This window comes from Crinia signifera, chromosome 7, assembly GCF_055691185.1.
Source record: "Crinia signifera chromosome 7, ASM5569118v1, whole genome shotgun sequence".
NCBI classification, from domain to species: domain Eukaryota; kingdom Metazoa; phylum Chordata; class Amphibia; order Anura; family Myobatrachidae; genus Crinia; species Crinia signifera.
The window spans coordinates 12037138-12049448 of NC_139223.1; the positions used below are offsets into that span (position 1 = coordinate 12037138).

At 45.8% G+C, this 12311-nt stretch overlaps 1 protein-coding gene across 1 annotated transcript in view; it reads right to left on the reverse strand.

Annotated features, from left to right (window-relative positions):
- Window positions 1-12311, reverse strand: part of LOC146021068 (serine protease 53-like) — a 97002-nt gene that overhangs the window by 9267 nt on the left and 75424 nt on the right. Inside the window, exons 7-8 of the mRNA XM_083154869.1 lie at window positions 11456-11727; window positions 3860-4029 (exon numbers count right to left, since the gene is read on the reverse strand). Coding sequence (XP_083010995.1) covers window positions 3860-4029; window positions 11456-11727 — 442 coding nt within the window. The remainder of the gene's footprint in view (window positions 1-3859; window positions 4030-11455; window positions 11728-12311) is intronic.

The window sequence follows — 12311 nt, forward strand, 5'->3', positions numbered from 1 at the left end:
CCCCCTTCATCTAGTATTTTGGTCACGGAGTCAAAAAAGTCAATAAGACTTGTTTGGCATGATCTCCCTGCAGTAAAACCATGCTGTTTTGGAAAATATTTTGCTTTACTGTCTCCAAAACAATTATTACACCAATGACACGAGGCCTGCATGCATGGCGGACATTGCAGCCAACCCATGGGCCAGGATGACAATCGCAAGGGAGGCCATTCTAAACCATTTGTTATTGCTAGCAGGATGCTCAGCCGCTATCGTAGCTGCGGTCTGCGCTGTTGCTTAGTGCATACTTAGGATGCCCTGATGCTGCCAGCCCCACCCCATTTGTGTGATGTCATGATGACAGTCAGTCAGGGGCCAGCAGTCAGCCATGTGTCAGGTAGTGATGGCCATCAGTCGGTTACCCATCCATGGTACCATTGATGGATGGGTAACATCAATGCTGTGAAACCATCAGGAATTGAACCATCGATTCCAGCTGCAGGTCCCGATGTCATACCAACAAATGTTGGGAGGTACTGTATGTAAATGGTCCGTAAGCCCTCTTGTGGCTGGCTGCGCTCAGCACACTATTATATACCCCCCTCTATGCCCACTGGGATGGTGAACAAGTCAGTTTAAAAAAAAAAACACCAAAAAACCCGTGTTGACCCTTTTACATTTTGATATTTTAACGTGTTGACCATGACGACCTATTGCATGTAGATATGTTTCACGTGTCCACATTTTGACGGTCAACAAATAGTGGTCCACCTTTTGACCTACATGCAGTCAACCTAACGACCGAATGCCAATGACCCTCTCTAATGCTAAATGGTATCTGATCAATCTGTCGACAGTAAATTAGTTTGACCGCTATTGGTTAATAGTGAATAGGTTGACGCAAGCAAAACATCAACAAGAAAATGGTCAACCCAGAAAAATGTCGACATGAGTTTTTGATGATTTTTTTGGGGGGGAAACCAAGCTGTTCTTACTTCATGATCCTTTTTTAGCATAAAGTTAGATTATAAAAGCGTACGGAGCGCAGCGAGCCATGCCAGGGGATGCGGTACACTTGTCCATGTTGACAGTGTCGATATTCTGGTAAAAAAAGGTGAAAAACCCTATTTCAACTTTTTGACTATTGACCTTCCCCATGTCGACCTAATGCTTCTGTCAACCTAATGACTCTGTCAACCTAACCCCATGTCCACCTTAAGTCATGTCGAGATAGTGGTGTTGACCTAATGCTTGTCAACATTCAGTAGTTGTTGTCTATCCCCTGCCGCCTAGACCTAATTACCCCTTATAAGTGCCTAATCCTAACCCCTCCTCCCTGTACCCTAACCCAACCCCCCATCCACAGCCTGATTCTAACACGCCCCAAATATCCACCACCTGATCCCATCGGCATTGGTGCGATTCAAATAAATGAACAAAAGGTTATATATCTTAATGCCCGCTACACATTGTGCTACACACCGTAATGTCCATTACACATTGTGCTACACACTGTAATGCCAATTAGACATTGTGCTACACGCCGTAATGTCTATTACACATTGTGCTACACGCCGTAATGTCTATTACACATTGTGCTACACGCCGTAATGCCCATTACACATTGTGCTACACGCCGTAATGTCCATTACACATTATGGAACACACCGCACTGCCCATTACACATTGTGCTACACTCCGTAATGCCCATTACACATTGTGCTACACACCGTAATGCCCAGTACACATTGTGCTACACTCCGTAATGCCCATTACACATTGTGCTACACGCCGTAATGCCCATTACACATTGTGCTACACACCGTAATGTCCATTAAACATTGTGCTACACGCCGCAATTCCCGTTACACATTGTGCTGCACGCCGTAATGCCCATTACACATTGTGCTACACGCCGTAATGCCCATTACACATTGTGCTACACACCGTAATGTCCGTTACACATTGTGCTACACACCGTAATGCCCATTACACATTGTGCTACACACCGTAATGCCCATTACACATTGTGCTACACGCCGTAATGCCCATTACACATTGTGCTACACGCCGTAATGCCCATTACACATTGTACTACACACCGTAATGCCCGTTACACATTGTGCTACAAGCCGTAATGCCCGTTACACATTGTGCTACACGCCGTAATGTCCGTTACACATTGTGCTACACACCGTAATGCCGTTACACATTGTGCTGCACACTGTAATGCCCGTTACACATTGTGCTGCACGCCGTAATGCCCATTACACATTGTGCTACACGCCGTAATGCCCATTACACATTGTGCTACACGCCGTAATGCCCGTTACACATTGTGCTACACGCCGTAATGTCCATTACACATTGTGCTACACGACGTAATGCCCATTACACATTGTGCTACACTCCATAATGCCCATTACACATTGTGCTACACGCCGTAATGCCCATTACACATTGTGCTACACGCCGTAATGCCCATTACACATTGTGCTACACGCCGTAATGCCCATTACACATTGTGCTACACGCCGTAATGCCCATTACACATTGTGCTACACGCCGTAATGCCCATTACACATTGAGCTACACGCCGTAATGCCCATTACACATTGTACTACACGCCGTAATGCCCATTACACATTGTGCTACACGCCGTAATGCCCATTACACATTGTGCTACACGCCGTAATGCCCGTTACACATTGTGCTACACACCGTAATGCCCATTACACATTGTGCTACACAACGTAATGTCCATTACACATTGTGCTACACACCGTAATGCCCATTACACATTGAGTTACACGCCGTAATGCCCATTACACATTGTGCTACACGCCGTAATGCCCATTACACATTGTGCTACACGCCGTAATGCCCATTACACATTGTGCTACACAACGTAATGCCCATTACACATTGTGCTACACACCGTAATGCCCATTACACATTGTGCTACACACCGTAATGCCCATTACACATTGTGCTACACATGGAGTAAATTACTCATTGTCAAGGGGCAATGAAATGCTGCCGCACTGTTTATGTAACACCGCTGCCAGCCACACACAATGTAAAGCTGTGACAGCTGGGCAGAGAGCGTTGGGCTGGCCGGTTGTATTCTGAAAGCAGGTCCGTGGCTATTTTGAACTCTTCCGCTGGACCGCGAGCCAATAGGGGATCGCGGCCTGGCACCCAATAAGGAGCCACCACTGCCGCTCCTGAATGGCTGTGGGATGCGGACTCCTATTGGCTCGCAGTTCAGCGGTAGCTTTAAAATAGCCCCGGACCTTCTTTGTGTATACAGCTGGGCAGTGCACTGCTCTGACTATCTGTCACAGTATTAACTTGTGAGCGGCTGCATCTGTCTAAATTACAAGGAGCGGACAGTGTGGCATTCCTTAGCAAATGGTTCTGCAGAACCAATAGTATATAAGGTATCAGTTCTGCGAATCCCACCTCTGCTTTCGGGGTTCTGGCGCTGGTCTTCTAAAGGCAGTCGGAATGCCGGCGTTGTATACCACCGGCATACAAATCACCAGGATTTTTGCTACAACCTGTATATTGTGCTTTGTGGAACTTAGTGGGTCTCTGGCCACTGGACATCCGCCCTTCTCTCTCCTTGCTACCATATCTTCAGATAATTGTTTTTTTCTTTTTGAATAAAGAATTTTGAAACCCCAAATTCGAGCGCAGCATGGTTTGCGTGGTGGCGGAAGGTGGGCACTACTCTAGAATGGAAACATATTTGCATGTACATGAGCAGCTGTTCCTTATCTGGAGGATTTTGTGGTCAATCAGGCCGGTAACGGTGATTATTGATGGTGTTACCAGAGATTGATAGATCTTATAGGGATAGATATAGATGACATACCTGGCAGGAGTCCTTCTGTCCAGCCTGGTACCCGGCACAGATCTGGTCACTAGGAATGATTGACACACTAGCGCTCATACCAGAGTTGATGTGGTACATCTGGTCACAGGCACTGTTGCTGATCAGTGGCAGCATCACTTCCTGCAGGGTCCCGGGGTACGGCAGGTTCACTGCAGAGAGACAGTCATACATATACTGATTCACCGGCCAACAAGGGAACACATCATAGTATACAATAGTGCAATATTGCCATAGCCTGATCCCAGAGTCCTGCTAAATTAGGGTCTTATCTCATATCAACCATGGACATTATACATTCCCCAAATCCCCCATATACACTCCACCTTAGTCACAAATGGTCAGGCTTACTGTGTACATCACCAAACCCTTTCTATTAAGCCGCCATTACCACATCGGCCATCTAAACCCCCCCACTCTCTCTCGTTCTCTCCAACTCTCCCCCCACCTATGTCTCCCCTCCCCCTCCTTTGTCCTTAACTAGCTGGTGTACCAAGAGCTGTATGTGACATCATGTCTGACAGGGACTCTGACTGGCTTCATGTCTAACAGGGTCTATATCCTGTATAACATGCAACAGGGGCTCTACCTGTTATTACATATATTGGGGTTCTAACTGATGTAATGTGTAATGGAGGCTCTACTTAGATTAACGCAGGGGTGGCCAAACCGGTCCTTGAGACCTACCAACGGTTCAAGTTTTCCAGATCATCTAGCTGGTGCACAGCTGTAGTCATTACTAACGGTCACATTTTCAAACATGCTGCATTCATTCCTACTGGCCACCCCTGGATTAATGTGTAATGAGGGATCTGACTGGCATGTGTAACAGAGGTTCTACCTGGTGTAATGTGTAACAAGGGATCTGTCTGGCATAAAGTGTAACAGACTCTACTTGGCGTAATGTGTAACCAGGAATCTGCCTGGCATAACATGTTGACTCAACCTGGAGTGATGTGTAATGGAAGCTCTACCTGGTGTAATGTGAAACAGGACATCTGCCTAGCATAAAGTGTAATGGGGCTCTACTTGGCAAAATGTGTAATGGGGATTTGCCTGGCATAATGTGTAATGGGGATTCGCCTGGCATAATGTGTAATGGTGGCTCTACCTGGATTAATTTGTAACAGGAGCTCTACCTGGAGTAATGTGTAATAGGGCTCTACCTGGCTTAACATGCAATAACGGCTCTACCTGGCTTTACCTGTAAAAGGCTTTACCTGGCATAATGTGTAACACAGGCTCTGCCTTGCTTCATGTCTAATTGGGACTCTGACTGGTGTCATGTCTAATGGGGGCTCTGACTGGTGTCATGTCTAATGGGGGCTTTGACTAGCATAATGTGTAACGGGGGCTCTACCTGGCTTAATGTGTAATTGGGGACTCTTTCAAGATTGTGCTATGTGGCCTATAAAGTAGAGATGTGTGGTTTAGATTTGGCTCAGATTCACTCGGATTTCAAATCCGAATCTTAGTCGCTATCGGCTGTCACATGTTGTGGATAGCCAATAAAATATCACTATGACATCCTAGTAAATCAAAGCAAATCAGAGCCAAATCCGAACCGCACATCTCTACTATAAAATACTATTTATGCCTCTGGTTGGGGAGATACCTCCCTGGAGTAGATGGGACGACAGCATGGAGTGCAATATTCTTGTAACTACTGGGCAACCTTACGTAGGAGACTTGTATAAAACACAAGAACTACTTTACTGTACGTTAATACTATTGCAGAGACGTGCGTCTCATTACGTTACAGGGATACGGTCACTCGTGCCCGTTGTTGGACGTGTGTAAATTGTATTCCACCACCAGACGTAGGCACTTCTGCCACTAACGAGAATACAAGTTATGATCCTTCTCAGCTTAGCCCCATTATTAGCAATTAGTTACGTGTGTCACATGTTGTGTGTTTTTCCTATACAATGAGTAAAGTCCTCCTGGAAAGTACAATGTGCTAAATGTGTCCCATAGTGTAGGGTGACATCGGATCTACGTCAGTTCTGAGATTGTGCAGACAATTCAGCCGTGCCCCCAGTATTGCACCTTTTATACCCCTGTATCTTATTCTACTAATCTTGCTCAGCCTCATTGTTTCACTGTTCAGCAACTCGGTACATTGGGCGATTCATATCCTCATTAGTCCCATTCCATTGCATTGGGTTCAGCAGACCCACAAACTCAGAAATGCATCCGGGAGGAGAGACGACTCCCCAAACTATCTGCTGCAGTGCTCTGTGTGTTAAGGGTACTGGGGGGATCTGGACACATATAGTTTGGGTCAACAACTTTGTGGACTCAGGCATGCATGTAATTTACACAGAGTGCATGCTCAGTGTGGGTTCCTGCCCCCTCAGTGTTCCTCCACCACATGGCTTCTACCCCTCTATGCAGCTTCCCCCACCCCTCCCCTACACACATCTGAAACTGCTCCTCCCCATAATTGTCTTATCTGTGTTTCTGTCTACCTCCTCCCTTGTCTGTCCCCATCTTTGTGTTGGTCTATCTGCCTCCAACCTGTAAGGGCAATCATCTCTCTGTCTCCCCCTCTCTGTCTCCATTGTCCATTTCCTTTGTGTATGGTTCATAATGTTCCAACTTGCCTTCAGTTCCACCTGTAAATATGTCCCCTAATGTTCTTGAATTCAATCTCTGCAAGTGAACATTGAGTGGACCTGGATTTGATGATGCAGTTAGTGGCACCATACAGTCTTAACCCACATAACACCAATCCTGTCATCCAGTGGCGTAGCTACGTTTTGGGCGCCGTTAGGGGGGGGGGCGCCCATACCCACCCCCCCACCGCCGCCCTGTCAAGCACCCCCCCCGGCCGCCCCGTCGCCTATTCTAACCCCCTCCCCCGCAGTCTTACCTATCGCGCTGCGCTGGTCCCGGCGGCTCCGTTCCGTTCTTCTGCTGAGGACCACCACAAAATGACCGCCCCCATACAGCAGACAGTTTCAGAGAACAGTGTGCTATATGGGGGCGGCCATTTTGTTGTGGTCCTCATCAGAAGAACGGAGCCGCGGGACCAGATACGTAAGTCTGCGGGGAATTGGGGGGGTAACTATAGCACCGCAGCCCCCGGCGCCCCCACATGCACAGCGCCCCCCCCCTACCCGCGCGGTGGCGGGGGCTGCGGTGCTATAGTTACGCCCCTGCTGTCATCAAGTTACAGTATCTTCTCCAGCTCTCCCTATTGGCATATGCAGGAACATAACTTTCCCTAATTGGGCCCCAGAGCAATCTTTTCAGGCCCCTATAACACTGCAGTCTATTCAGTCTAAACTTTGTCTGGTGACTCAGACGTGATGTTATTGTGGCTGGTGAGTCATGCAGAATAGCACAGATGTAGTGCTATAGTGGCTGATGAGTCATGTACAATAGCGCAGCTGTAGCGCTATAAGTGGTTGATGAGTCATGCACAATAGCGCAGATGTAGTGCTATAGTGGCTGATGAGTCATGCACAATAACGCAAATGTAGTGCTATAGTGGCTGATGATTCATACACAATAGCGCAGATGTAGTGCTACAGATAGAGCCAGCTTTTTCTTGACAGAGTATCTACACCTAGGTGCAGAAAATGCTTCCTTTCATCTATTGTTCTCAGCTACAATACAATAGAAGGAACAATACAGCAAGGGGATTAACAGGGGATTAGTGTGACTGGTCTTTCTTAGTTAATCATATTAAAGGCCAAGAAGAAAGAGGCCACATCTGTATAGTAACTGATGAGTCATGCACAATAGCGCAGCTGTAGTGCTATAGTGGCTGATGAGTCATGCACAATAGCGCAGATGTAGTGCTATAGTGGCTGATGAGTCATGCACAATAGCGCAGCTGTAGCGCTATAGTGGCTGATGAGTCATGTACAATAGCACAGATGTAGTGTTATAAGTGGTTGATGAGTCATGAACAATAGCGCAGATGTAGTGCTATAGTGGCTGATGAGTCATGCACAATAGTGCAAATGTAGTGCTATAGTGGCTGATGAGTCATGCACAATAGCGCAGATGTAGTGCTATAGTGGCTGATGAGTCATGCACAATGGCACATATGTAGTGCTATAGTGGCTGATGAGTCATGAACAATAGCGCAGATGTAGTGCTATAGTGGCTGATGAGTCATGAAAAATTGCGCAGATGTAGTGCTATAGTGGCTGATTAGTCATGAACAATAGCGCAGCTGTAGTGCTATAGTGGCTGATGAGTCATGCACAATTGCACAGCTGTAGTGCTATAGTGGCTGATGAGTCATGTACAATAGCGCAAATGTAGTGTTATAAGTGGTTGATAAATCATGAACAATAGCGCAGATGTAGTGCTATAGTGGCTGATGAGTCATGCACAATAGCGCAAATGTAGTGCTATAGTGGCTGATGAGTCATGCACAATTGCGCAGCTGTAGTGCTATAGTGGCTGATGAGTCATGCACAATAGTGCAGAGGTAGTGCTATAGTGTCTGCCGCTGATGAGTCAAGCACAATAGCGCAGATGTAGTGCTATAGTGGCTGATGAGTCATGAACAATTGCGCAGATGTAGTGCTATAGTGACTGATGAGTCATGAACAATTACGCAGATGTAGTGCTACAGTGATTGATGAGTCATGTACAATACTGCAGATGTAGTGCTATAGTGGCTGATGAGTCATGCACAATAGCGCAGATGTAGTGCTATAGTAGCTGATGAGTCATGCACAATTGCGCAGCTGTAGTGCTATAGTGGCTGATGAGTCATGCACAATTGCGCAGCTGTAGTGCTATAGTGAATGATGAGTCATGAACAATTGCGCAGATGTAGTGCTATAGTGGCTGATGAGTCATGTACAATACCGCAGATGTAGTGCTATAGTGGCTGATGAGTCATGCACAATAGCGCAGCTGTAGTGCTATAGTGGCTGATGAGTCATGCACAATAGCGCAGCTGTAGTGCTATAGTGGCTGATGAGTCATGCACAATAGCGCAGCTGTAGCGCTATAGTGGCTGATGAGTCATGTACAATAGCGCAGATGTAGTGTTATAAGTGGTTGATGAGTCATGAACAATAGCGCAGATGTAGTGCTATAGTGGCTGATGAGTCATGCACAATAGTGCAAATGTAGTGCTATAGTGGCTGATGAGTCATGCACAATAGCGCAGATGTAGTGCTATAGTGGCTGATGAGTCATGCACAATGGCACATATGTAGTGCTATAGTGGCTGATGAGTCATGAACAATAGCGCAGATGTAGTGCTATAGTGGCTGATGAGTCATGAACAATTGCGCAGATGTAGTGCTATAGTGGCTGATTAGTCATGAACAATAGCGCAGCTGTAGTGCTATAGTGGCTGATGAGTCATGCACAATTGCACAGCTGTAGTGCTATAGTGGCTGATGAGTCATGTACAATAGCGCAGATGTAGTGTTATAAGTGGTTGATGAGTCATGAACAATAGCGCAGATGTAGTGCTATAGTGGCTGATGAGTCATGAACAATAGCGCAGATGTAGTGCTATAGTGGCTGATGAGTCATGAACAATTGCGCAGATGTAGTGCTATAGTGGCTGATTAGTCATGAACAATAGCGCAGCTGTAGTGCTATAGTGGCTGATGAGTCATGAACAATTGCACAGCTGTAGTGCTATAGTGGCTGATGAGTCATGTACAATAGCGCAGATGTAGTGTTATAAGTGGTTGATGAGTCATGCACAATGGCACATATGTAGTGCTATAGTGTCTGATGAGTCATGCACAATAGCGCAAATGTAGTGCTATAGTGGCTGATGAATCATGCACAATTGCGCAGCTGTAGTGCTATAGTGGCTGATGAGTCATGCACAATAGTGCAGAGGTAGTGCTATAGTGTCTGCCGCTGATGAGTCATGCACAATAGCGCAGATGTAGTGCTATAGTGGCTGATGAGTCATGAACAATTGCGCAGATGTAGTGCTATAGTGACTGATGAGTCATGAACAATTACGCAGATGTAGTGCTACAGTGATTGATGAGTCATGTACAATACTGCAGATGTAGTGCTATAGTGGCTGATGAGTCATGCACAATAGCGCAGATGTAGTGCTATAGTGGCTGATGAGTCATGCACAATAGTGCAAATGTAGTGCTATAGTGGCTGATGAGTCATGCACAATAGCGCAGATGTAGTGCTATAGTGGCTGATGAGTCATGCACAATGGCACATATGTAGTGCTATAGTGGCTGATGAGTCATGAACAATAGCGCAGATGTAGTGCTATAGTGGCTGATGAGTCATGAACAATTGCGCAGATGTAGTGCTATAGTGGCTGATTAGTCATGAACAATAGCGCAGCTGTAGTGCTATAGTGGCTGATGAGTCATGCACAATTGCACAGCTGTAGTGCTATAGTGGCTGATGAGTCATGTACAATAGCGCAGATGTAGTGTTATAAGTGGTTGATGAGTCATGAACAATAGCGCAGATGTAGTGCTATAGTGGCTGATGAGTCATGAACAATAGCGCAGATGTAGTGCTATAGTGGCTGATGAGTCATGAACAATTGCGCAGATGTAGTGCTATAGTGGCTGATTAGTCATGAACAATAGCGCAGCTGTAGTGCTATAGTGGCTGATGAGTCATGAACAATTGCACAGCTGTAGTGCTATAGTGGCTGATGAGTCATGTACAATAGCGCAGATGTAGTGTTATAAGTGGTTGATGAGTCATGCACAATGGCACATATGTAGTGCTATAGTGTCTGATGAGTCATGCACAATAGCGCAAATGTAGTGCTATAGTGGCTGATGAATCATGCACAATTGCGCAGCTGTAGTGCTATAGTGGCTGATGAGTCATGCACAATAGTGCAGAGGTAGTGCTATAGTGTCTGCCGCTGATGAGTCATGCACAATAGCGCAGATGTAGTGCTATAGTGGCTGATGAGTCATGAACAATTGCGCAGATGTAGTGCTATAGTGACTGATGAGTCATGAACAATTACGCAGATGTAGTGCTACAGTGATTGATGAGTCATGTACAATACTGCAGATGTAGTGCTATAGTGGCTGATGAGTCATGCACAATAGCGCAGATGTAGTGCTATAGTAGCTGATGAGTCATGCACAATTGCGCAGCTGTAGTGCTATAGTGGCTGATGAGTCATGCACAATAGCGCAAATGTAGTGCTATAGTAGCTGATGAGTCATGCACAATTGCGCAGCTGTAGTGCTATAGTGGCTGATGAGTCATGCACAATTGCGCAGCTGTAGTGCTATAGTGAATGATGAGTCATGAACAATTGCGCAGATGTAGTGCTATAGTGGCTGATGAGTCATGTACAATACCGCAGATGTAGTGCTATAGATGCTGATGAGTCATGCACAATAATACTCAATGTAGGAGATAACACACTCCCCATCTCCTGGCAGGTAGCTATGAAAAACTGGTAAGCACAGTATGTTTAACGCTACAGGTGAAACATTGGAGGAAAGTTACTATGTATAAAATAGGCACCTCACCAGTGACTAAGTAATGATTGGGAGAACAAACTGATTTGGAACAGTTATAACAATTTTGCTCATCTCTACCATACAATATAATTATTATATGTATACTTACCACCACTTCTTATGGTACCCCATCCAGTTACCCAGCAGTCCATCCCAGATTGGAAGCTCATAGAGGGCGGAGGCAGGCACACCGGAAGGATGTAATCAGTATAGGTGATAGGACTGGACAGTTCAATCAGAGCGATGTCTCCGACGGAGCCCACACCGGCATACTGGGAGTTCACCGTTATACTCTGCACATAAGATGTAAGCTGGTGATTACTGGTGACATCCAGCTGGTACTTGCCCAGGACAACTGTGTAGTCTGAGGGACTGGTAGACCTAAGTGACAAATACAAGAGAAGTGTTCCACGTGTAAGTCAGGATGTATGTATGGCCACTGTAGAGTCTTTATGAGAGAACCTCAGCATTCACCTAACATCTGTCAGCACAAGTTCCCTCTTTTAGCCCTAAACTGACTGATTAATATGTTTTCCTTTTATACCTAATTGTGTTCCCTGAAATCACGGATCTAAGCCATGTGTGATACCGGCAGTGCAAGCAAGCAGTTTATTAAAGTTCAACAAAAGTGCGGTCACAGCAATCACATTTATATCCTTGCTGCTCTTCTCTCTCCAGCACAACAGTCAAGTACAGTATGTCCCTTCACTCGCAGCATGAACAATAATTGGACAAACTACTGCCTGTCACTTGTCCTTTATTCTAAAACTTCCTGTCCACCCCTCTGGACCAACTGGTTTGGGGCACAAACTCCACACTCACTGATAAGGCTGCATGGCTTTTGGTAAATCTTTTCCTTGTTAACCCCTGTGGTGTCTGCAGCTCAGCTAAAGTCTGGGATGTCCCATATGATGACACGTTAATATTTACTAACAATTCTTTATATAGTATAATGTATATGTCAG